The sequence below is a fragment of the Malaclemys terrapin genome, chromosome 3, assembly GCF_027887155.1.
Source record: "Malaclemys terrapin pileata isolate rMalTer1 chromosome 3, rMalTer1.hap1, whole genome shotgun sequence".
Lineage (NCBI taxonomy): Eukaryota > Metazoa > Chordata > Testudines > Emydidae > Malaclemys > Malaclemys terrapin.
The window spans coordinates 114,343,378-114,363,489 of record NC_071507.1 but is presented as its reverse complement, the minus strand read 5'-3'; the positions used below and the strand labels follow the sequence as shown (position 1 = coordinate 114,363,489).

Below are 20,112 nucleotides of genomic sequence, written 5' to 3'. Positions count from 1 at the left end.
GCCTTCCCTCTAAAAATTAGAAGATATTATATCATGTACGTTAGTAGAACATTAACCGCGACCCCTCCCCCAAGCTTCTACATTGAACAAAAGTAAGTATTGAGCCCCACTGTTTGCAAACTCCCTTACCAGCAAGTTCAGCACATGGGCGGGGAATGGGTGTGCATGCAAAAGCATGGTTTTAATTGCGATCTGCATCATGATATTCTCTTAGGATCAGATTTGCCTGCACACTCCTTGTCACCTTTGCATATACACATAGTGCTCCTAGAAAGCTATTTTTGAAGGTTACTTTCATATACTTCTGTGTGGGGTTGGTTGGTTGGTTGTTTGGTGTTAAATGTGGTTGTTCCAGTAAAAGGGAATGCTGTGTGTCATGTATTCTTTTTTTTTTTATTATTTTTAATATGGTATATCTAGCTGTAACTCTTTTGGTGTCTAAGCTTTTCTGGTTTTGTTCCTACATGCTTGTGCTGTTCTTTTGTAATATAACATCATGTGCTCAAGAAAAAGGAATTAAGATTTGGATTGAATAGTCTCTGGGTGGTTCTGTGCTTGCAGTTATTGCCGCACACGCTGTATCAAGAGAATCCTGGTTTCATGCTTGCACATATTATCTGCATGCTTATCAGAACAACATCAATCAGTAATGTCTCTCAGTAATGGAGACATTAATATTTCCCTATACTACTGTTAGCCAAATGGGCTCGTTTCCCCCTGGAGCTGCCCAATTACCCCAAGGAGGCACGGGAGTCTAGAAGACGGCTTCAAGTTCTTTATTGATCAGTCAGCTGAGCGGGTGTCCCCCTCGACTCATGCCAGAGGGAGGAGCACACCTTACAAGCGTAGAGCAAGCCTTTTTATACCCAGTAACAAATGACTTAACGTGCATACATTCTGCTGACCTATGGAATTTTTAAATTCCCTTTTAGGGGTATATAGAATACATCTGTTGGGGCCGTAAATAGGATACATTTGTTGAGCCTCTTTGATTGATTGTCTTGCTATATGTTCATATATGGGAAAGGGAGTTTATGGCCATGGGGAACAGCTGGGATAATAGGCGAGTATATGGCCTTTGTTCTAACACTACTTCCTGTAAATAGAGAGTACACTACTTTTTGTATTAATAGTTTTAAGCAATGTTTAATACTCTCTTGGCACCTTGAAAACACTTTTCCTTATTGATTTCTCCCCCCCCATTTTTTTGGGGGGGGAGGGGGGCAAATTTTGACTTAGTTTCTCCAATGTACTGATTGGCACTCATGTGAATATTGCTTGTTCTGGTATATTAACACTCACCACCATCATCTTCTAGGATAGAGATTTCCAGACTGGGCTACAGGGATTGTGCTGTGCTGTGGCTATAACAGAGAAGTTATATGGCCATGAATGGAAAGGAGGTAGTCCATGTGAATGGAAGAGTTCCACAAAACTGTCTATAAAGATATTGTAGGGTTACCATATTTAAAAAATAAAGAGGACACTCCACGGGCCCTAACCCCGCCCCAACTCCGCCCTTTCCCTGCCCCTTCCCCAAAGTCCCCGCCCTAACTCCCCCCTCCTCCCTCCCAGCCACGCGAAAAAGGCTGCCCGAGCGCCACCGGCTTTATGGTTTGCCGGGCAGCCTCCAGACCCTGCGCCCTCGGCCGGCGCTTCCCCAGCGCAGCTGGAGCCCGGGAGGGGAAGCGCCCAGCCGGGGGAGCAGGGTCTGGAGGCTGCCCGGCAAACCATGAAGCCGGTAGCACTCGGGCTTCGGGCAGCCCCCGTGCCTCCGGACCCCAGAGTCTGGCCAGGCATTTTCTCAGTGTAATTTGTGTTTACACGCGTATGTAAATCTATACATGTAAATTTTCACAGTTGCACAAAAATTATAGGTCTTAAGCATTTTTTTCCTGTTTTTTATCAATTTAAATTTCCACAGTTGCAGGGAAGTTGAGGGGTCAGACAGGAATTATTTAATGACCGTAGACATAGAGACTCAAAAAGTTAACGGTTATAAACCTTTAAGACACCTTGTCAAAACATACAAAGCAAATATCCTTAAATCAAACATGAATTTAATGTTCGCAAGCAGCATTTTTCTAACTTTGCCTGTTTGTAATTTTCTGTTGTTGATGGAAACATTTTTTGATGTTGTTGGTTTGGCTATGTGAAATTGATGTTTATACACATTTACCAATAACAAGCTAATCCTCCCAAGCCTACATATATACCAGTCCTTGAACAGATTTGGCATGCAAGTGAACCACTCTTTCAGCAAAAACACCAGTACCTGGTTCTTGGGAAGCAACCGTACCCCCAAAATTGACTCTAGTTACAGAGATGAAGGCAGAAAGCAGTCTCCTGCTGCTTGCATCACAAAATTAACAACAATGCATCACGTCTTAAAAGTCTGGACCATTCTTGCACAGTAAGAAAAAGAATTTGTAAAACTAACAGTGCCAGTTAGTAATGCCTGCCATAAAAATATGGATGTTATAAGACAGCCTGCAATGACTTAGTGCATGACGTTTCACTGGGTGTGCACAAGTCCATGGGGCCGGATGCGCTGCATCCGAGGGCGCTAAAGGAGTTGGCGGATGAGATTGCAGAGCCATTGGCCATTATCTTTGAAAACTCATGGCGATCGGGGGAGGTCCCGGATGATTGGAAAAAGGCTAATGTAGTGCCCATCTTTAAAAAAGGGAAGGAGGATGATCTGGGGAACTACAGGCCAGTCAGCCTCACCTCAATCTCTGGAAAAATCATGGAGCAGGTCCTCAAGGAATCAATTATGAAACACTTTGAGGAGAGGAAAGTGATCAGGAACAGTCAGCATGGATTCACCAAGGGGAAGTCGTGCCTGACTAACCTAATTGCCTTCTATGATGAGATAACTGGCTCTGTGGATGAGGGAAAGCAGTGGATGTGTTATTTCTTGACTTTAGCAAAGCTTTTGATACAGTCTCCCACAGTATTCTTGCCGCCAAGTTAAAGAAGTATGGGCTGGATGAATGGACTGTAAGGTGGATAGAAAGCTGGCTAGATCGTCGGGCTCAACGGGTAGTGATCAATGGCTCCATGTCTAGTTGGCAGCTGATTTCAAGTGGAGTGCCCCAAGGGTCGGTCCTGGGGCCGGTTTTGTTTAATACTTTTATTAATGATCTAGAGGATGAGGTGGACTGCACTCTCAGCAAGTTTGCAGATGACACTAAACTGGGAGGCGTGGTAGATACGCTGGAGGGTAGGGATCGGATACAGAGGGACCTAGACAAATTAGAAATTGGGCAAAAAAACCTGATGAGGTTCAACAAGGACAAGTGCAGAGTTCTGCACTTAGGACGGAAGAATCCCATGCACTGCTACAGACTAGGGACCAAATGGCTAGGTAGCAGTTCTGCAGAAAAGGACCTAGGGGGTCACAGTGGACGAGAAGCTGGATATGAGTCAACAGTGTGCTCTTGTTGCCAAGAAGGCTAACGGCATTTTGGGCTGTATAAGTAGGGGCATTGCCAGCAGATCGAGGAACATGATTGTTCCCCTTTATTCGACATTGGTGAGGCCTCATCTGGAGTACTGTGTCCAGTTTTGGGCCCCACACTACAGGAAGGATGTGGAAAAATTGGAAAGAGTCCAGCGGAGGGCAACAAAAATGATTAAGGGTCTGTAGCATATGACTTATGAGGAGAGGCTGAGGGAACTGGGATTGTTTAGACTCCAGAAGAGAAGAATGAGGGGGGGATTTGATAGCTGCTTTCAACTACCTGAAGGGGGGTTCCAAAGAGGATGGAGCTCGGCTGTTCTCAGTGGTGGTAGATGACAGAACAAGGAGCAATGGTCTCAATTTGCAGTGGGGGAGGTCTAGGTTGGATATTAGGAAACACTATTTCACTAGGAGGGTGGTGAAGCACTGGAATGCGTTACCTAGGGAAGTGGTGGAATCTCCTTCCTTGGAGGTTTTTAAGGCCTGGCTTGACAAAGCCCTGGCTGGGTTGATTTAGTTGGGAATTGGTCCTGCTTTGAGCAGGGGGTTGGACTAGATGACCTCTTGAGGTCCCTTCCAACCCTGATATTCTATGATTCTAAGACTTAAATCAAGAAGTTAACATAACACATGATCAATTCTTATACATTACTATCCCAGGAAACCTTATGAAACTGCACCCAGACTCCTTCAAGGTTGCCATTTGCTGAATGATTTCTACAGTTGACTCTACAGTGACTAGATTAGTCAGGAAGAGAGAGTGAATAATAACTTCTAAGGACAGAGTGGTTTCTGCAAACACGTATAGCCCAAGATGACACAGTGGTTTTAAAATACTTTAGAATTAGAATATGTATATGCTAAGTTCTATTTCTGTAACATACATACCCCAAAAGTGCTGAAAAAATCAATAATACATGTGGCAAGAAGATTACAAGAGGAACAAACAGTTACTTGGAGAAAAGGTTGGCTCTTTAGCTTGCTGATCTTCAGAGCATCAGAATTAGAACCTGAGTTTGGGGATCATGTGATATTGTCTCTGGCTTTGGTACCTTATTCTGGCCAGTGGGCTTCCTCAGTCACTTGGCTGGAGTGGGCTTCCTCAGTCACTTGGCTGGCATAGCCTGTAGTTGTCTTGGTCTCCTCATTCTTGGTGTTGTGGTGGCCCAGAAAGATCATGCCGCCTTGTACATGTACCTGGATTTTTAAGGTTGTGATTCCACTTCGCTCCACCCAATGGCACTTCCCCAGAGAACTTCCACGTGAATCAGGGGATCACAAGTCTCGTATCCTGATAATGTGGTCCATTCCAAGTTGAGGTTGGGTGAGCTAGTCTTTTGGTCACTCTGGAAAGCCTAGTCTCGTTACAGAACTGTCAGTAAAACATACATTGCCAATGGCAAACACAGATGTGCTCCAAAAATATGAAAAACATGGGCTCCACGAGAGATGATTCCACGAATATAGCTTGGGCCCCACTCCTGTATAGATGGGTTATGTTCCTCCAGTGTCCTACATGTTCTGAATGTTTAATGACTACTATGGACTCTTACATCACTCATATTTCCATTTGTTCACTTCATTCTCTCAGCATAGCTGACAATATCCTGGGCATTTTACTAGTAAAGAATTGGAGAGCTAAGTAGTAGTTTAACTGGGTGAAAGGTTTTATCTCTTAACAGAATCTGACAGCATTTTTTCTAATAGAAACTTTACTTAAGCACATGAGTTGTGCTTACTTCCCATGGAGGTCAATAGAGCTACCTCAATTTGAGTCACTTTGTGCCACACCCTCAGCCATCTGTACATTTTGAGATTAGAACGCCTCCCCTGATTGTCAGTGTTTTCCCTATTTTAGCTTCTAGCTCCCCCTACATTCATACAGCTCTAGTCTAATTTGATTCTTTTGTTTTTAATTTGTTTTATACAAATCATGCTGATCTGTCACTTAAAGAAACAAGCATATTTGCAGAGAACAAATCTATCTTGTAGCACAATGGCACCTATTTTCTCATCTCCCATCATTCATTTTGTCTTTGCTGTTACTGGCTATAGAAAGGAAAATGCCCCTTCCATTTGTGACATGTTTTTTCTTTTCCCCTGACCCTTTAGGAAGTTGTGAAGAATGATTGATTAATAAATAGCTCAATGAATGGTACAATACTGTTATTACTTTCACTATTAATATAGTGGAAAGAAACCTCTGCTGGCTTTGAACAGTTAGTGTTTCACAACAATTGCTTTGTATGATCATACCTACAATTTAAAAAGCAAAGCCATCTTTGTTCCTTTGGGCAGCCAAGAATATTATACTGTGCTTAGAGCTAGATGTGATTGCATAAGATGTTAAAGTCCAAGCCTGACTAATATGTACACTGGATATTTCAGAAAATGATTTTGGTTGGAGAGTTAGCTCTTGGGTTGAAGTCTGGTAATTGTTTTTCATAGGTAATACATGCTCTTTACTACAGCTGGAATTGTGCTGCTTTTACCCACTGAACTGCCACTTGATTTATCTGTGGCAAGATGGGCAAACACTTTCAGAGTGCATATCGCATCTTCGCGTAGAGGTCATGTCATGGAGTATGTTCTGTTTGTTATTGCACAAGCTATCTTCCATTAGGGATGGAATAACAGCCCTCTGGCATCTGCAGCAATTCCTTCCATAAGAAAACAATATTAGGAAGGTATTTGAATCCTCTTTTAATGTGACTCTGTAGCTGAAAACGAAGACGAGTGCTTGCATACTGTGACCAGCAAGTTGGCCAGGGACTACAAACAAGTGTTCCACAAACCATAATTTGAGAACTGCTAAGCAATGATATTTCTAAAGCTATTTCCAAATTAGGGCTAGATTGTGCTGCTTGGGAACAGCCTAGATAAGGGGCTGTAAGCAGCACTAAGGCATGTTCTGCCTTAAGAAGATAGAATGCCTCCTGGAGCATTGAGCACACAGAGGCTACACTCCCAATCAGGGCCAGCTCTAGGTTTTTTGCCGCCCCAAGCCAAAAACAAAAAACCCTGCCTCCGAGCACAACTGCCGAAGCGCCGCCCCCCCCCCCCCCCCCCCAAATAAATAAAAAGTGGCCGGAGTGCCACCCCTGGAATTGTGCCGCCCCAAGCACGTACTTGGTTTGCTGGTGCCTAGAGCCAGTCCTGCTCCCAATACTAGACCCTATGCAACTAGCCAGTGCAGGGAGGAAATTTAAAGCACTGATCCCACCCCAACCCCCACCCTCTTTAAGGTAGGAGGCATCCCCAGTGAGTAGGGGCAGACCAGTCCCTGCCTTCCTCAGAAGGTTGAGGCTGCAATTCTGCTTGGTTCTTACAGGGAGTGAAGAAAAGGCTTCTTGAATATTTTCTCCCATGTGCACCTGTGCACAAGCCAGGAAGAACCTGGCTTTTGATTTTTCGTCCCCTGCACTTGCCTCCACCTCTGCCTTCTTTCTCTTTTCAGTTCTGTAGGTAGGTCTAGCCAAGCCACAAGATAGCATTGGCTTCAAGCTTGGAGGAGGTGAGAAAAACAAGGCACTACTGTCCACAGGAGAGAGGACAAGCTCTAGGATATTCACCAGACTCAAGCATCCAAGGTCCATATGGCAGAAGGGAAGACTCTCTCTCAAAGAAATTGTGTGGTCAACAGAGACTAGAAAGAGAAATGACACTCGCTTCCTGCTTGGATCCTCTTGGTGTAACTTAAGGAATGAAAAAAGAACAGTGGTAATTTCTGCAATTTGAACTGGATTTTCTGACCACTTTTTAATTTTTATTGTAAGTGTAACCCCATAACCCTTCTGGGTGTGGTGTTCTGTCCCATCTAGTGGCACCAAGACCACTTAGAGAGCAATTAATGAGTCTGCTTTACAGCCTTCGCTAACAGCCAGTTGGCTTTTAGGTCATGTGGTAGAGGCTCATGCAGTAAGCTCCAGAGGTACCTTGTTCAATCCTGCCCACCGACAACGACCGGGGTCTGTCGGCGTTACATAAGCATGTCAGATGTCCCTTTCCTGGCATTGTGTGTTGATGGGGAAAAAAAGAAGATGAATGACACCAATGTGGTAGTATAATCTGGACAGCTCCAGTGTTCTTAAGCGTTCAGATTGCAGAAACTATAATTAAGTACAGGTTTTTTTCTGCTTCGTTTCCTAATAGAAAAATGAATATGAATGTTTGCCATTTAGGCATTAATGGAAGATCTACACTACACCACAATCTAAAGTGTTCAGGGAAACAGAAGATGTAACTAATCAATATTTTGATGCTGTTGTCTCTGGTTTTATCTTTAAAATGTAACTGAGTTTGAATAATTTGAATGAAAAACGAGACTCGAAACATGTATTTTGGCTGATAATTCCAGCATGTATACTTGCAGTTATAACATTTAACCTGACAATTTCCATTCAGAGGAGTAGACTGGTTTCCAAGACCATCTACAGGGAAAAGAGGCAGCAAACACCCAGTTACATCATTCCAGCAATCATAGCAGGATACGCTTAAAAACAATTGTATACAATTGTCAGTTTCTTAGAGGCAGCAGAAGTTGAAATTCTGCATTAAAAACTGGGACTTACTCTTGGAATTCAATTCTGTTACCTAGAAGAAAAGTGTAAAAGTAAATGAGTAAAGCCTTGTCTACACTAGAAGGAGTTTACTGGAACAGCTGTATTGGCACTCCCTCCTAGTGGCGATGCAGTTTGTACTGGAAAAAGTTCTTTTGAACTTTTGCTAGTAGAGCCAGTTTCCTGGCAATAACCAACACCAACAAAACCATGTCTTCCCAAGAGTCAAAACTTACTCACAGGTTAAAAAAAACTTGGAAGACTGTATGTGACATCACCATTTGGTGATGCCTGCCCTAGCAGTATTATCAACTGCATAGAACACAGGACGCTCACTTCATGATTTAGCAGGTTCTATGCTTTTTCCAGGCCAGTTTCAGACTTTGGGCTAGAAGTGGGTAGTTATCCTCTAGCTGTAGGGTTGGACTGACTTTCAGAAATTGAAATCAGTCAAATAAATGTACAGGTGCCAGAATCCTAATATGGTCAATTGGTTCCATTTTGCTGCAAGTAAAACCAGTTTTAACCGAATGTGCACAAAATTAAAGAAATTAAACTATCAGTAATCTGGCAATGAGGTAAAATGTATATCTGTTCATTTCATCTGAAAAACTAATTTTAGTCATTCTGAAATGTTTCATTTGTAAACGTTGTGCCTGGGATATATTGGAAAATGGCCTGAAATGAATTTATTAAGTTATAAATATCTTCACAAAATCTATTATTTAAAAGGCGTCATTTCAATTCAGTCTCTCATTGTTTCATTAAACTCTAGGGGAAATGCAGCTCATTGACTCGTGCTAAAATTTCATCTGGTCTTTTAATTTACTTAGAGCTAGATTCTACCACATTCTCCCACACTGAGTAGTTACGTACTCAGCATATAGCTCCACTAAAATCAAGGGAGGTGTTCCTAGAGTAAGATATTGCTGGGTGTGAGAGAGGGGTAGAGTAGGATGCTGTTGAATGTGGGAAAGGGAAGGAGAGTTGAACTCCCAATGGTTTATCTTGTAAATAAGTGTCATTTTTATAAAAATTAAAACATATCAATAGCCTAAACAGCCCATTGTATAAAATAATCCTGGTTGCCTCAAGGGATATTTTAATAGCCAAATAATAAGATTTAAGTAAACAAAAATTGACATTCAATCAAAACGAAGCAAAATATTTTGTTTGCCCTAGCAAATAAAAAGCCATGTATTCCACTAGCAAAGACCCTGTGCTTGAAAAGCTTAGTCCCAGGAAACAAAAACAGTATCATCCCAGTTGGCTTCAATTGTTGTGATGGGGTGTAACACAAGAAGTGGTTTCTCAGGTAATTGGGTTTAAAGTACAAGGGCAGATTTTTTTATTTATTTATGTATTTATTTTTTTAAATAGGATGAGGCTTAAATTCCACAGGGGAAAAGATGTACATTTGCACATCTTCATTTGCCTGCTCCATTACAGCAGGTGCATGTACAAACTAAGTATTTGTGCTCGCATATGGGTAAATGTCTGTGTACATATTTAATTTTCCAATTGGGGTACGCAGTTTCAGTAATGAAATGCACTCTTTGAAGTGCAAAAATGCACAACCATTTTTGTGCATAGACCTCAGGTCTTTCACATTAAAGTCCTGGATCTTAGCTGCCTAGATCCAGTGATTTGGGCACAGTAGAACTTTCAGCTTTCAGTGAAATAACCTCACCCTAGCTTAATTTATAGTACTGTAACATGGTGACAGATTCTAGGGCCCTTTCACTGAAAACATGTGGGATGGGGGGGGGGGAAAGAAGTGAGAGGGCAGGAGAAGATCTGATAAGGAACTTGGGTGCAGGGGAGAACTGGGACTGGCTGGTCAAAGAGACTGGAACAAGGAGCTAGGTGTGAGCTTGGAACTGAGAAGCTGTAAGAATAGAGAATATGGGAGGGTTAAGGTGGAGGCTTGATTGGAGGTCACGGTGGCAGGGAGAGACAAATTGGATGGGGATCACAGGCAGCCTTAATTCTGGCATTTCATACCTTTGAGTGTTTAACTTTGTAGTCTTAATCTTTTAACATAGTTTTTTTTATGTATAATAAATAGATATACAGTGTTCCTCCATGTTTGTTTGATATGATTTATAGCTACCAATCTGCTCACTCTTTTCCATTCAACTATCTTTGGTATTGGGGCATTTCCTCTTATGCTACTAAATTCTGTGACATCATCCCTCTAGAACATGAGCTGTGTAAATCTCATCCAACATTAAATGCTATTTCAAATAGGTAGTTAGTTGGATCTCTCTTCATCCTTCTCTTACCTTCTTTTCTCTGAATGCTGTATCTTAGATTAGGAGCTAGATCAGCCTCTGGCTGGCCCCAGAGTTCATTTTATCCTCCTCAAACTGTGCTGAATTCTGTTCAGCTGTAGCTCTGTCTCTGTGGCAGCTGAGTGATGCACATTGTAACACATCTTTTGTTTAGGCTGTAGCTGACCCAGAGTGTGGTGGGGTGTTTTGTTTTGTTTTTCCTGGTCAGAAGTTGCACTGGATACATATGGTTGTGGATTGGAAGGACACTGTATTTATCAAGGCTTCAGAGTCTAAAGTAGAAATTTATGGTGGTGGCTGTTTTGACATACTGGTTGATGGAGTATTTGAAGGACTAAGCTGAGACCCTTAAACAGTCTTTCTATTTTTTTTCTGCTGAAGTCTGTAATTTTTTTCTTTCATTTCTGAAGCATGGACTGGAGCTATGAAAAGGCTGTTAGTAAGACTGTTTAAAATCTCAGAATAAATTGGAAACCATAATTGGCTTTTCTGGCTAATAAAAAATAATTTGGAAATTATTTTCCAGCAGTTTGTGTAAAATGTTTTTCTTTTGTCAGGGGTTTAAAAACCCATTTACTTAGCTTTTCCGAGCAAGCTAGCATGATGTGGTGTCTAAATGATCAATTTCTGCACAATTTAAGCTTTCATTTTTATTTTAAAGTTTCTGACCCATATGGTTACAAAGGTAAGCTTCCAAACATAAATCAACACAATGCTCTGTTCCTAAAAATGCCACCAGACAGGTCAATGCTTCTGTTGCAACCCATTGCTTTGCCAAGCAGCACCAGAGTGAAATCAACAAAACCTATGGTCCGGTTCACTCTTGGTATTTAGAACCCTGTGGACTGCAGTTTGAAATTGATAAGAACCAGTTTTGTTGTATAGCAAAGTTTAACACACAAATGCCATGAGCCAAGTGCCCTAGGCAATCCACAGGGAAGGAGAGGTGGAGTCTGGTAAAGTTCCACATTCTCCTTGCAGCTGAGAATAGGAAGCATCCACCAGTTATTTAAGCTACCAAATTTCTTCTGACAGTCACTAGATGCCATTTGTAAAACTCTTTCCTGTTGGTACTTATCGAATAATACATGATACTCTGGAGATCATCAGCATCTGAACATAAGAGACAAATCATGGCCCTGATCCTGGAAACAGTTAAGCATGCGCTTAAGTACCATGAATACTGTCATTGGTTTCAATGGGACTACATGATAGTAAGATTAAGCATGTGCATCAGTATTTGTTTGTAAGATCAGGGCCTCAGTGTGACAGCACAGTGAATTAAGCTATCAAGAATAACCACAAGTATACTCTGCTCCAAGATTCTGGACTATTCCACTCCCCATACCTGTTGCTTGTACTTCAGACTTACCAGCATTCTCACTTCCTCCATAACCTCAGCCATACAGAACGCAATGCCATCCGCGGCCTCAGAAACAACTCTGACATTCTAATCAAAGGGGCTGACAAAGGAGGTGCTGTAGTCATAATGAACAGGTTAGATTATGAACAGGAGGTTGCCAGGCAACTCTCCAACACCACATTCTACAGGCCACTATCCTCTGATCCCACTGAGGAAATACCAAAAGAAACTACACCATCTGCTCAAGAAACTCCCGGCTACAGTACGGGAACAAATCTATACGAACACACCCCCCAGAGCCCTCACCAGGGGTATTCTATCTGCTACCCAAGATCCATAAACCTGGAAACCCTGGATGCCCCATCATCTCAGGCATTGGCATTCTTACAGCAGGATTATCTGGTTATTTGGACTCTCTCCTCAGACCCTAGGCTACCAGCACTCCCAGCTATCTTCAAGACACCACTGACTTCCTGAGGAAACTACAATGCATTAGTGATCTTCCTGAAAACACCATCCTGGCCACCATGGATGTAGAAGCACTTTACACCAATATTCCACATGAGGATGGACTACAAGCTGTCAGGAACAGTATCCCTGATGAGGCCACAGCACACCTGGTGGCTGAGCTATGTGACTTTGTCCTCACCCACAACCACTTCAGATTTGGGGACAACTTATACCTTCAAGTCAGTGGCACTGCTATGGGTACCCGCATGGCCCCACAATATGCCAACATTTTTATGGCTGACTTAGAACAACGCTTCCTTAGCTCTCGTCCCCTAGTGCCCCTCCTCTACTTGCGCTACATTGATGACATCTTCATCATATGGACCCACGGAAAGGAGGCCCTTGAAGAATTCCACCTGGACTTCAACAATTTCCAACCCACCATCAACCTCAGCCTGGACCAGTCCACACAAGAGATCCACGTCCTGGATCTACAGTACAAATAAGTGATAGCCACATAACCATGAACAAGAAACGTGAAAAATATAGTGTATATTGATTTACTGTATAACATAGTGCTATATCGACCAGTTATATTGTCATCCTTGTTGTGGACATCACACAGCAATGATCCATATTTATTAACTGATTTATTTTTTTTAATTTGAAGAAAGGCTAGGTTTTTCATGTTGTTTTCTTCTATATTATATCATGATGCAGTAGCGTTGTATGCTGCATCCAGTGATATTTGATTTTTTTTTTTTTTTTATCTTGTTGGTGCCTTCAGGTCAATATTGTACAAAAACTATACAACAAAATACTATTGTTCTCCATGCCCACAAGGGTGGTGCAAGAAGTAATCAGCCTAGTTTACAGCAGGAGAGATCTAGATTGGTGTGATGGGGTGTTTAAGCCTCACATGAACAATGTTGGGCCCAGCCACATCTGCAGAGCATGCTCCAGATGGAGCTTAAAAGGAAGCCAGACAGCTCAGAAAGGGGCTGACAAGGCAGAGAGAGAAGGACCTGTCCTGGGTGCTCCTGAGAGAAGGGGTGCTGCAGCAACTCGTCTGGAAAAAGAGGAACCTATGTGGTCGGCTCTGTCAGACTAAAGATACAGTCAGTACCTTTTTTCAGTTTTGCTACAGACTGCAAAGCTTGGACTATAGAGTGGGAGGTAGCAAGTGTCCCAGGGATGGCAGTCCTAAGGCACTCATGGGTGGCCTTTGTTAACCCCCACAGGGTCTGGGACCGTAGCCTGGTGGAGTGGGAGGGCCCAGGCTCCTCTTCCAGTTCCCCTTTTCATTTAAAAAAAAGACTCCCTAACCACTAGGTAATGTGTCCATCAAGCTCCAGTCATCATAATTGGATCTTAGGAAAAGCTTTCTAACTATAAGGCTATTTAAGCACTGGAACAGTACTTAGGGAGTGGAATCCCCATCATTTGGTGTTTGTCTAACCTGTTCTTAAAACTCTGTCAGGGATGGCCTAGGCATACTTAACCCTACCTCAGGCAGGGAGATGGACTAGATGACCTCTTGAGGTCCTTTCCAGCCCTGCATTTTTATGATTCTGTGATAATCTATCATTTGCAATAGGTTTACAAAAGCAAAAAGAGGACTCCAAATGGGCTGTATTAGAAAGACCTGGATAACACTAGTGCATGTAACAAAAGTTAGGCCTTTATTTAGGTTTCGTACAGTTGGTCACCCTCTGCCCCCTCCCTGCCACCACTCAGTAAATGTATTGTAAGAGTTTTATTGACTATTCCTTTCTTATTTTCAAAGGTCTGCTGGAAACGCAGCCATTGCACGAGACAGATGAAGAAGTGGTCACTGATATTGATTTCACAAGCATGATTTCTGAAGAAGAGAGAGAAGAATTAAAGATTGAGCTAGCCAAGGTAATGCTTTTTGATTCTCTGGATATTAATAGTTATACCTCCTGAATTTGGAAGTTATTAGCAGGATGAAGTGCAGATGTCACAAGTACATTATATTTCCTTTATTTAATTATTCTAGACTAGAATAGTGCAAGGTGATTCATTCTGTCAGATTATTTTTGGAAAACGAATCCTCTCTTGACGGCAGAGGTAAAATTAGTGGGTGTGCTATTTTAACAGACGAGCCATGTGTCATTAGTCTTAAATTTGCAGCCTATATAGTGAATGAAAGATTCCTGAAAGAACCCTGCCTCGGTTTCCCCTCTTCCAGGCTCCTCAATACACAACTCCTCATGCACAAAAGGCTTTCATAAGTCCAGTAACAACCACTCTTCTTGAAGTATGGTGTGTTAAAACAAAGCTCCAAAACAAACATCGAAGGTCTTCCTTCCTCCCACCCCTTAAAGCTGGGCCCAACTCCTCCTCCCTCAGGTATTGGTTCGTTCTCTGGTCACAGGAGAAGACCTACAGCCTGGCCTGCCTTTTTTGCCACTCCCCAAATGGAAGACAAAACTTTCAGCTGGGTCTTTCTACCTTCCTGAGGGGCCAGTGCAAGATAGTGTCTCTTCCTGCAGCTCCACTCTGCAGTGCCTCACTTTAGCTGTTCACAAGCTTCTGTTTTTCTAACCCTCAGAGGCCTGGTTTTGTCACATGACTGACTGTCATGTTACTTGATTCATTCTTTCCACCTGGGGAGGCAAATCAGCTGTGTCAGAGATGGGCTGAGATATCTCTCTCTCTCTATCTCTGGAAGGGCCAGCTAGCCTATGATACACTTACTGAAAAGAACTGATTACATGATTCTTAAGAGAAAACGACACTGATGGTGATTGCAACGTCACGACAACACAACTTCTTGCAGTACTGTGAAGAGAATTTGCAAAAAAAAAAATCCCAAATGACTGAAGGACACTGGGGGAGCCTGAACTGGATGAAATTACATGGCACTATTGATTTAGTTTTGGTGAGGTTAGGAAGAGAGTCAACATCAGGCTTATCAAATTATCGAATGATTGTGAACTTCTATTCAATCTCTCATAATACAATAAGAAAGAGACAATCAGTGAAACCAGAAGGTGGGAAATTCAAAACAATAAAAGTTCCAATTCTAGGGATTTTAATAAGCCAAACATTTTGGAAGAGACAAAAACCTTCAAGCTTCAGTGTATGAGTAGACACTAACAGTTGGCAGGGTCATAGGAAAGTTCTTCTGTAATTGAACCATCCTCTGGAGCATCTGGTACTGGCAACTACAGGACACTGATACAGGACTAGATGATGTAATTCTAAGGTCAATTCTTAGCAGAGACTAGTCTCTCTCCACTATGCAGTAAAAATATTTAAATTGCAGTTAATAGTCATAAGAATAGCCATACAGGGTAAGCCCAGTGAGCCATCTAACCCAGTATCCTCTCTCCTGACCATAGCCGGTGCCAAGTGCTTCAGAGGGAATGAACAGAACAAGGCAATTATCAAATGATCCGTTCACTGTTATCCTGCTCCAGCTTCTGGCAGTTGGAGGTTTAGAGACACCCCGAGCATGGGGTTCCATTCCTAACCATCTTGGCTAATAGCCATTGATTGTCCTATCCTCCATGACCTTATCTGATATTTTTAACTAAGCCACTGAGACTTTTGTTTGATTCATTCTGTACACTGACTTGTGATTTCCTGAAGGAGTAAAAGCCAAGTGATTGTTTCTGCCCAGTTGGGCTTTTAAGGCTAATGTCTCTGAAATGTTGGCTACATGTTGCTTCTATAGTGAATTTGTACACCTGTAAATAATAGAAAGGAAGCTTATGTATGACTGTTAATTATATTTATATATCTGGCTCAGGACATGCGGATGGGGTAGGAGTTATTTCATGTTTAAAGCAAATGTGTGTGTCAGCTCGCACACACTAGCTCTTGGGTTCATTTGATCTGCATACTCTTCTGGCAGAGCAGATTGAAAGAGAGCGAAGGGGGAAAATAAAGACAACTCCTTGTAGTTACCTGCAAATAATGAGTTCCCCAAGAGTCTCATCCTATGAGGTCCTGAGCACCCTTCACTCTCATTGATGTCAGCAGGAATTGAGGGCACTCGGAACCCACCACACAGGATGAGACCCTTAATTCAAGTATTCAAAGACAAATTGAAAGTTGTTCTGTCGTCACTAGAATTACAGTATCTAGGTCAGCTGGGCTGTTTGAAGACTGTTTTAAATTGCTCACGGCATTCTAGTGGCATGTAATTATGTTCAAAGAGAAAACACTTGAGCATTGCATTTAGAAAAAGTCTGGAGAATTTGGGGAGATTCTAAGGCTATAATTAAATTAAGATCAAGTTTCCTGGAAGAGATTTTTTATTTTTATTTTTCCTAAGGGCTCGTCTACACTGACACTTGACAGCGCTGCGACTTTCTCACTCAGGAGTGTGAAAAAACACCCCCCTGAGCACTGCAAGTTTCAGCGCTGTAAAATGCCAGTGTAGACAGTGCACCAGCCGTGCTCCCAGCGCTGGTAGCTATTCCTCTCGTGGAGGTGGGGTTTTTTTTAGAGCTCTTTCCCAGCGCTGTGCCATGACTACACAAGCTGTTAAACTTTAACGGTGCCAGTGAAGACATGCCCTAAGGCACAAAGAGCTTTTAGGCTCCCAACTACCACTGAAAGTAACTTCAGCGGGAGTTGGATGTAGCTGTTGGTTATTCCTTTGCCTTTGACAATCTCCCCTCCCTGCTTTAGCTTCAGGTTCCTGTAGAGCTCTCTTCTACCCTCTACTCCACCAGTGATACTAATCTTGACACACAAGCCCAATAGTACACATCTCTCACAGTTATCTCTGTGCTTTATGCCACACTCTCCTTATACCTGTGTTCTCCCTGTGTCATTCAGTAAGGACAGCTAGCCTCTCCTTCAAATCCTTCCTCAAGGCCCACTTCTTTCTTGATGCCTACAAGAGATCAGTTAATAGAATGAGTGGCTGTCAGGTATGCTTGATGTGTATTTATTTAAACAAACAAAAGAAGATATATATTGTGTGTGTGTGTGTGTGTGTGTATATATATATATATCCGATTATATAAAAATACTCAGTCTTTTTTTTTTTTTTTTTTTTTTAAATTCCCCCGGTCTTGTATGTTGCTGGTCTTGGGGATGGATTTTTAAAAGACCAGTGAACCTTTGATCTGTTTTCAGAGTAAGAGAATGTATTAGTGTGCGAGATAAAAATAGTTCTGGGATCAATAACATAAAACCAGCCTTGGAAGTCAGTGCTTTATTCACTAGTGCTTGCCTAATTCTTTGCAGTTTAGAGGGTTAAATCATACAATGTCCAATAGGATAAAGGGGATTCCAGGACACTTAGATAAGGTTGCCAGATGCAGGGTCGGCTCCAGGCACCAGCTTAATAAGCAGGTGCTTGGGGCGGCCAAGGGAGAGGGGCGGCACCTGCGGCAATTCGGGGGCAATTCACTTTAGGAGCGAAGGACCTGCTGCTGAACTGCCGCCGCCGATCGCGGCTTTTTTTTTTTCCCCAATTGCCATCACGGCCTTATATATTTTTTTTTTTTTTTGCTTGGGGCGGCAGAAATGCTGGAGCTGGCCCAGGCCAGATGTCTGGTTTTCAACCAGAAAGTCAGGTTGAAAAGGGAACCTGGCAGTATCTGATCAGATATACTAACCAGACACTAAAAGTCCAGTTACTGCAGGTGTGTGTGGAGGAGAGGGTGTGAGAGTGGCAGCCTGTTGTCCAGCCCTGAAGTGGCAGCTCCTGTGGCAGCATGCACACATGCACCAGCTCAGGCCACAAGCAGCTCCTTTGAAGAGCGTGGTTTGCAGGGCTGCAGCTGAGGACAGAGTGCGGGGATCCATAGTGAGCAGGATAAGGGATTCCCAGTGTGTTACCCTGGTTCTAAACATCCAAAGCCCTTGGTAACAATTACTCTTGGTGAGGCAGTGGCAAGAAATAAATCAATGGAAATGGGCCATCTGATGGGTGGTTGGCACAATCAGTACACCACAAGAGTGCTTCCACTTAAAGCTCCACTTTATTTAGTCTCAAACACTTACACACACATCCACAACAGGTTAGTAAAACGCCCCCAAAATTAATAATTACCGAAGTCTGAAGCGGTCTTCAAGTGGTACAACAGCTGTCCAATTGGCCTGTCTTTCAGCGGCCACTCGGGACCCTGCAATGTGTCCACGAAGTGTTCCTGAAAAGTCCAACTACTAGGGTTACCATATTTCAGCAAGCAAAAAAGAGAACGGGAGGAACCCCGCCCTAGCCCCGCCCCTGCCCCTTCCACTCCCTCCCACTTCCCGCCCCCCTCAGAATCCCCAACCCTCCCCCCGCTCCTTGTCCCCTAACTGTCCCCCAGGACCCTACCCCCTACCTGTACCCTGACTGACCAAAACCTTATCCATCCCTTTCCCCCAGAAAGCCCCCCCCCGTATCTTGACTGCCCCCTCCAGAACCTCCCTGCCCCTTCTCCGACTGCCTGCCCCCTTACCATGCCGCTCGCAGGCTGGGCAGCAGGGGAGGAGCTCCAGACTGCCGGAGGCAATCTGCGAATGCAGGGAGGGAGGGAGTGATCTCTGCTGCAGGGGAAGTGGAGGAGGGGCTCTCTCTGGCTGTCGGAGCCCCATGTAAGTGGCACCATCCAGCCGGCTGCCCTGTTAGCCGCGTGCGCGCTCTGCATGGGGGGCGGGGGTAAGTCTGGACATTTACAAATTCTCCCCGGACGCTATTTTTAGCCCAAAAAGCTGGACATGTCCGGGGGAATCCGGACGAATGGTAACCCTAACAACTACCCCATACTTTCTCTCCTTATTTATTCGAGTTAGTGCAACAATAACAAGTCAATCAAAAAAAGAACTTGTTAAGCAAGCAATTTCAAAGGTTAAGCAAGAAGTTTTTCTTAAACCATCAATTAGACAGATGTGTTTGTTTTTTTCAGAGCCCGCATGTTTTGAAGGCCCTGACAAACACATCCCAAAGGGCAGATATGGATAAGCTTCCTGTTTTTCTAAAACACATCTCAGCAATTTCAACAGAGATCTTATCAGGAAGGACAGAGGGTCAAACCCCACCCCCACCTGCTTGCTTAGTTATGCTAAGGTCTTTCCAGTGGCTTACTAAGACCTACTGATTTAGTTGCTTTTGGCAATAAGTATGATAATGCATATTCCAATTATTGGTAGTGGTCCTGGCATTTTACTCCTCTACCAAGATCTTCCCATACACACAAGCATGGAGCGTGAGCTGCCCCACCAGCTGGTTCTTCCCCCCCAGCCGCACTCTGGCAGCTCCAGCAGGTGGGGAAGGAGGCTGCTGGGTAGGCAGTGCCGAGAGAGGCGGGAGGCTGCTGGGCAAGAGGGGCCGCGCCCTAGTTTGCTGGTGGGGCCACCTGGCAGCTCCTGTGCAGCCACAGCACTCTTCTGACCTGCACTGCCAGGTGCCAACCCCAGCTCCAGCAGGGCCAGTCCCTTGGGGCTGCTCAGACTGGAGTTGAAAGGAGAAAGCAGTGAGGGAGGCAGGTGAGGAGTGAGTGGGGTGTGGGATCTGGGGGAAGAGGGCCTTGAGAGAAGGGGCGGGTTAGGGGGGTCTAATTTTCAGACGTTAGAAAGTTGGCCACCCTACTCTTCGATATCTATAAATAGGATACACAGGAAAAAACAAAACCGCTTTAATGGAAATTCTAATTGTGTTGACAAGAATAACTATATATTTGTCCTTCACCCTCACCACTACTGCAACTTAATTATTACATGCAGCTGCCTGTTTTGTGAGGTAGAGATTTTAAGCCCTATGCAGACTAATGGCATGAGAAGATTGAATAAATGGTGAACTGTTTCTAGTTGTCCTCTCCATAGCCAAATAGATAACAGCATTATTTTTGTATAAAATGTGTTTGAAAAGACATGTCTGCCAGAGTACGAAAAGTAGCACCATAGATTGCTTTTGACTGAACATATTCTTTAGACCTTATTCATGCACAAGTTGGTTAGTTCAAGGTCAGTTCTTAGTTTGACTTTTTTTTTTCTCCCTTTAACTGA

At 43.3% G+C, this 20,112-nt stretch overlaps 1 protein-coding gene across 5 annotated transcripts in view; it reads left to right on the top strand.

Annotated features, from left to right (window-relative positions):
• Nucleotides 1-20,112, top strand: part of TPD52L1 (TPD52 like 1) — a 112,936-nt gene that overhangs the window by 7,515 nt on the left and 85,309 nt on the right. For all 5 annotated transcript variants that reach the window (XM_054022397.1, XM_054022396.1, XM_054022399.1 and 2 more), the window contains exon 2: nucleotides 13,919-14,034. In XM_054022397.1, coding sequence (XP_053878372.1) covers nucleotides 13,919-14,034 — 116 coding nt within the window. The remainder of the gene's footprint in view (nucleotides 1-13,918; nucleotides 14,035-20,112) is intronic.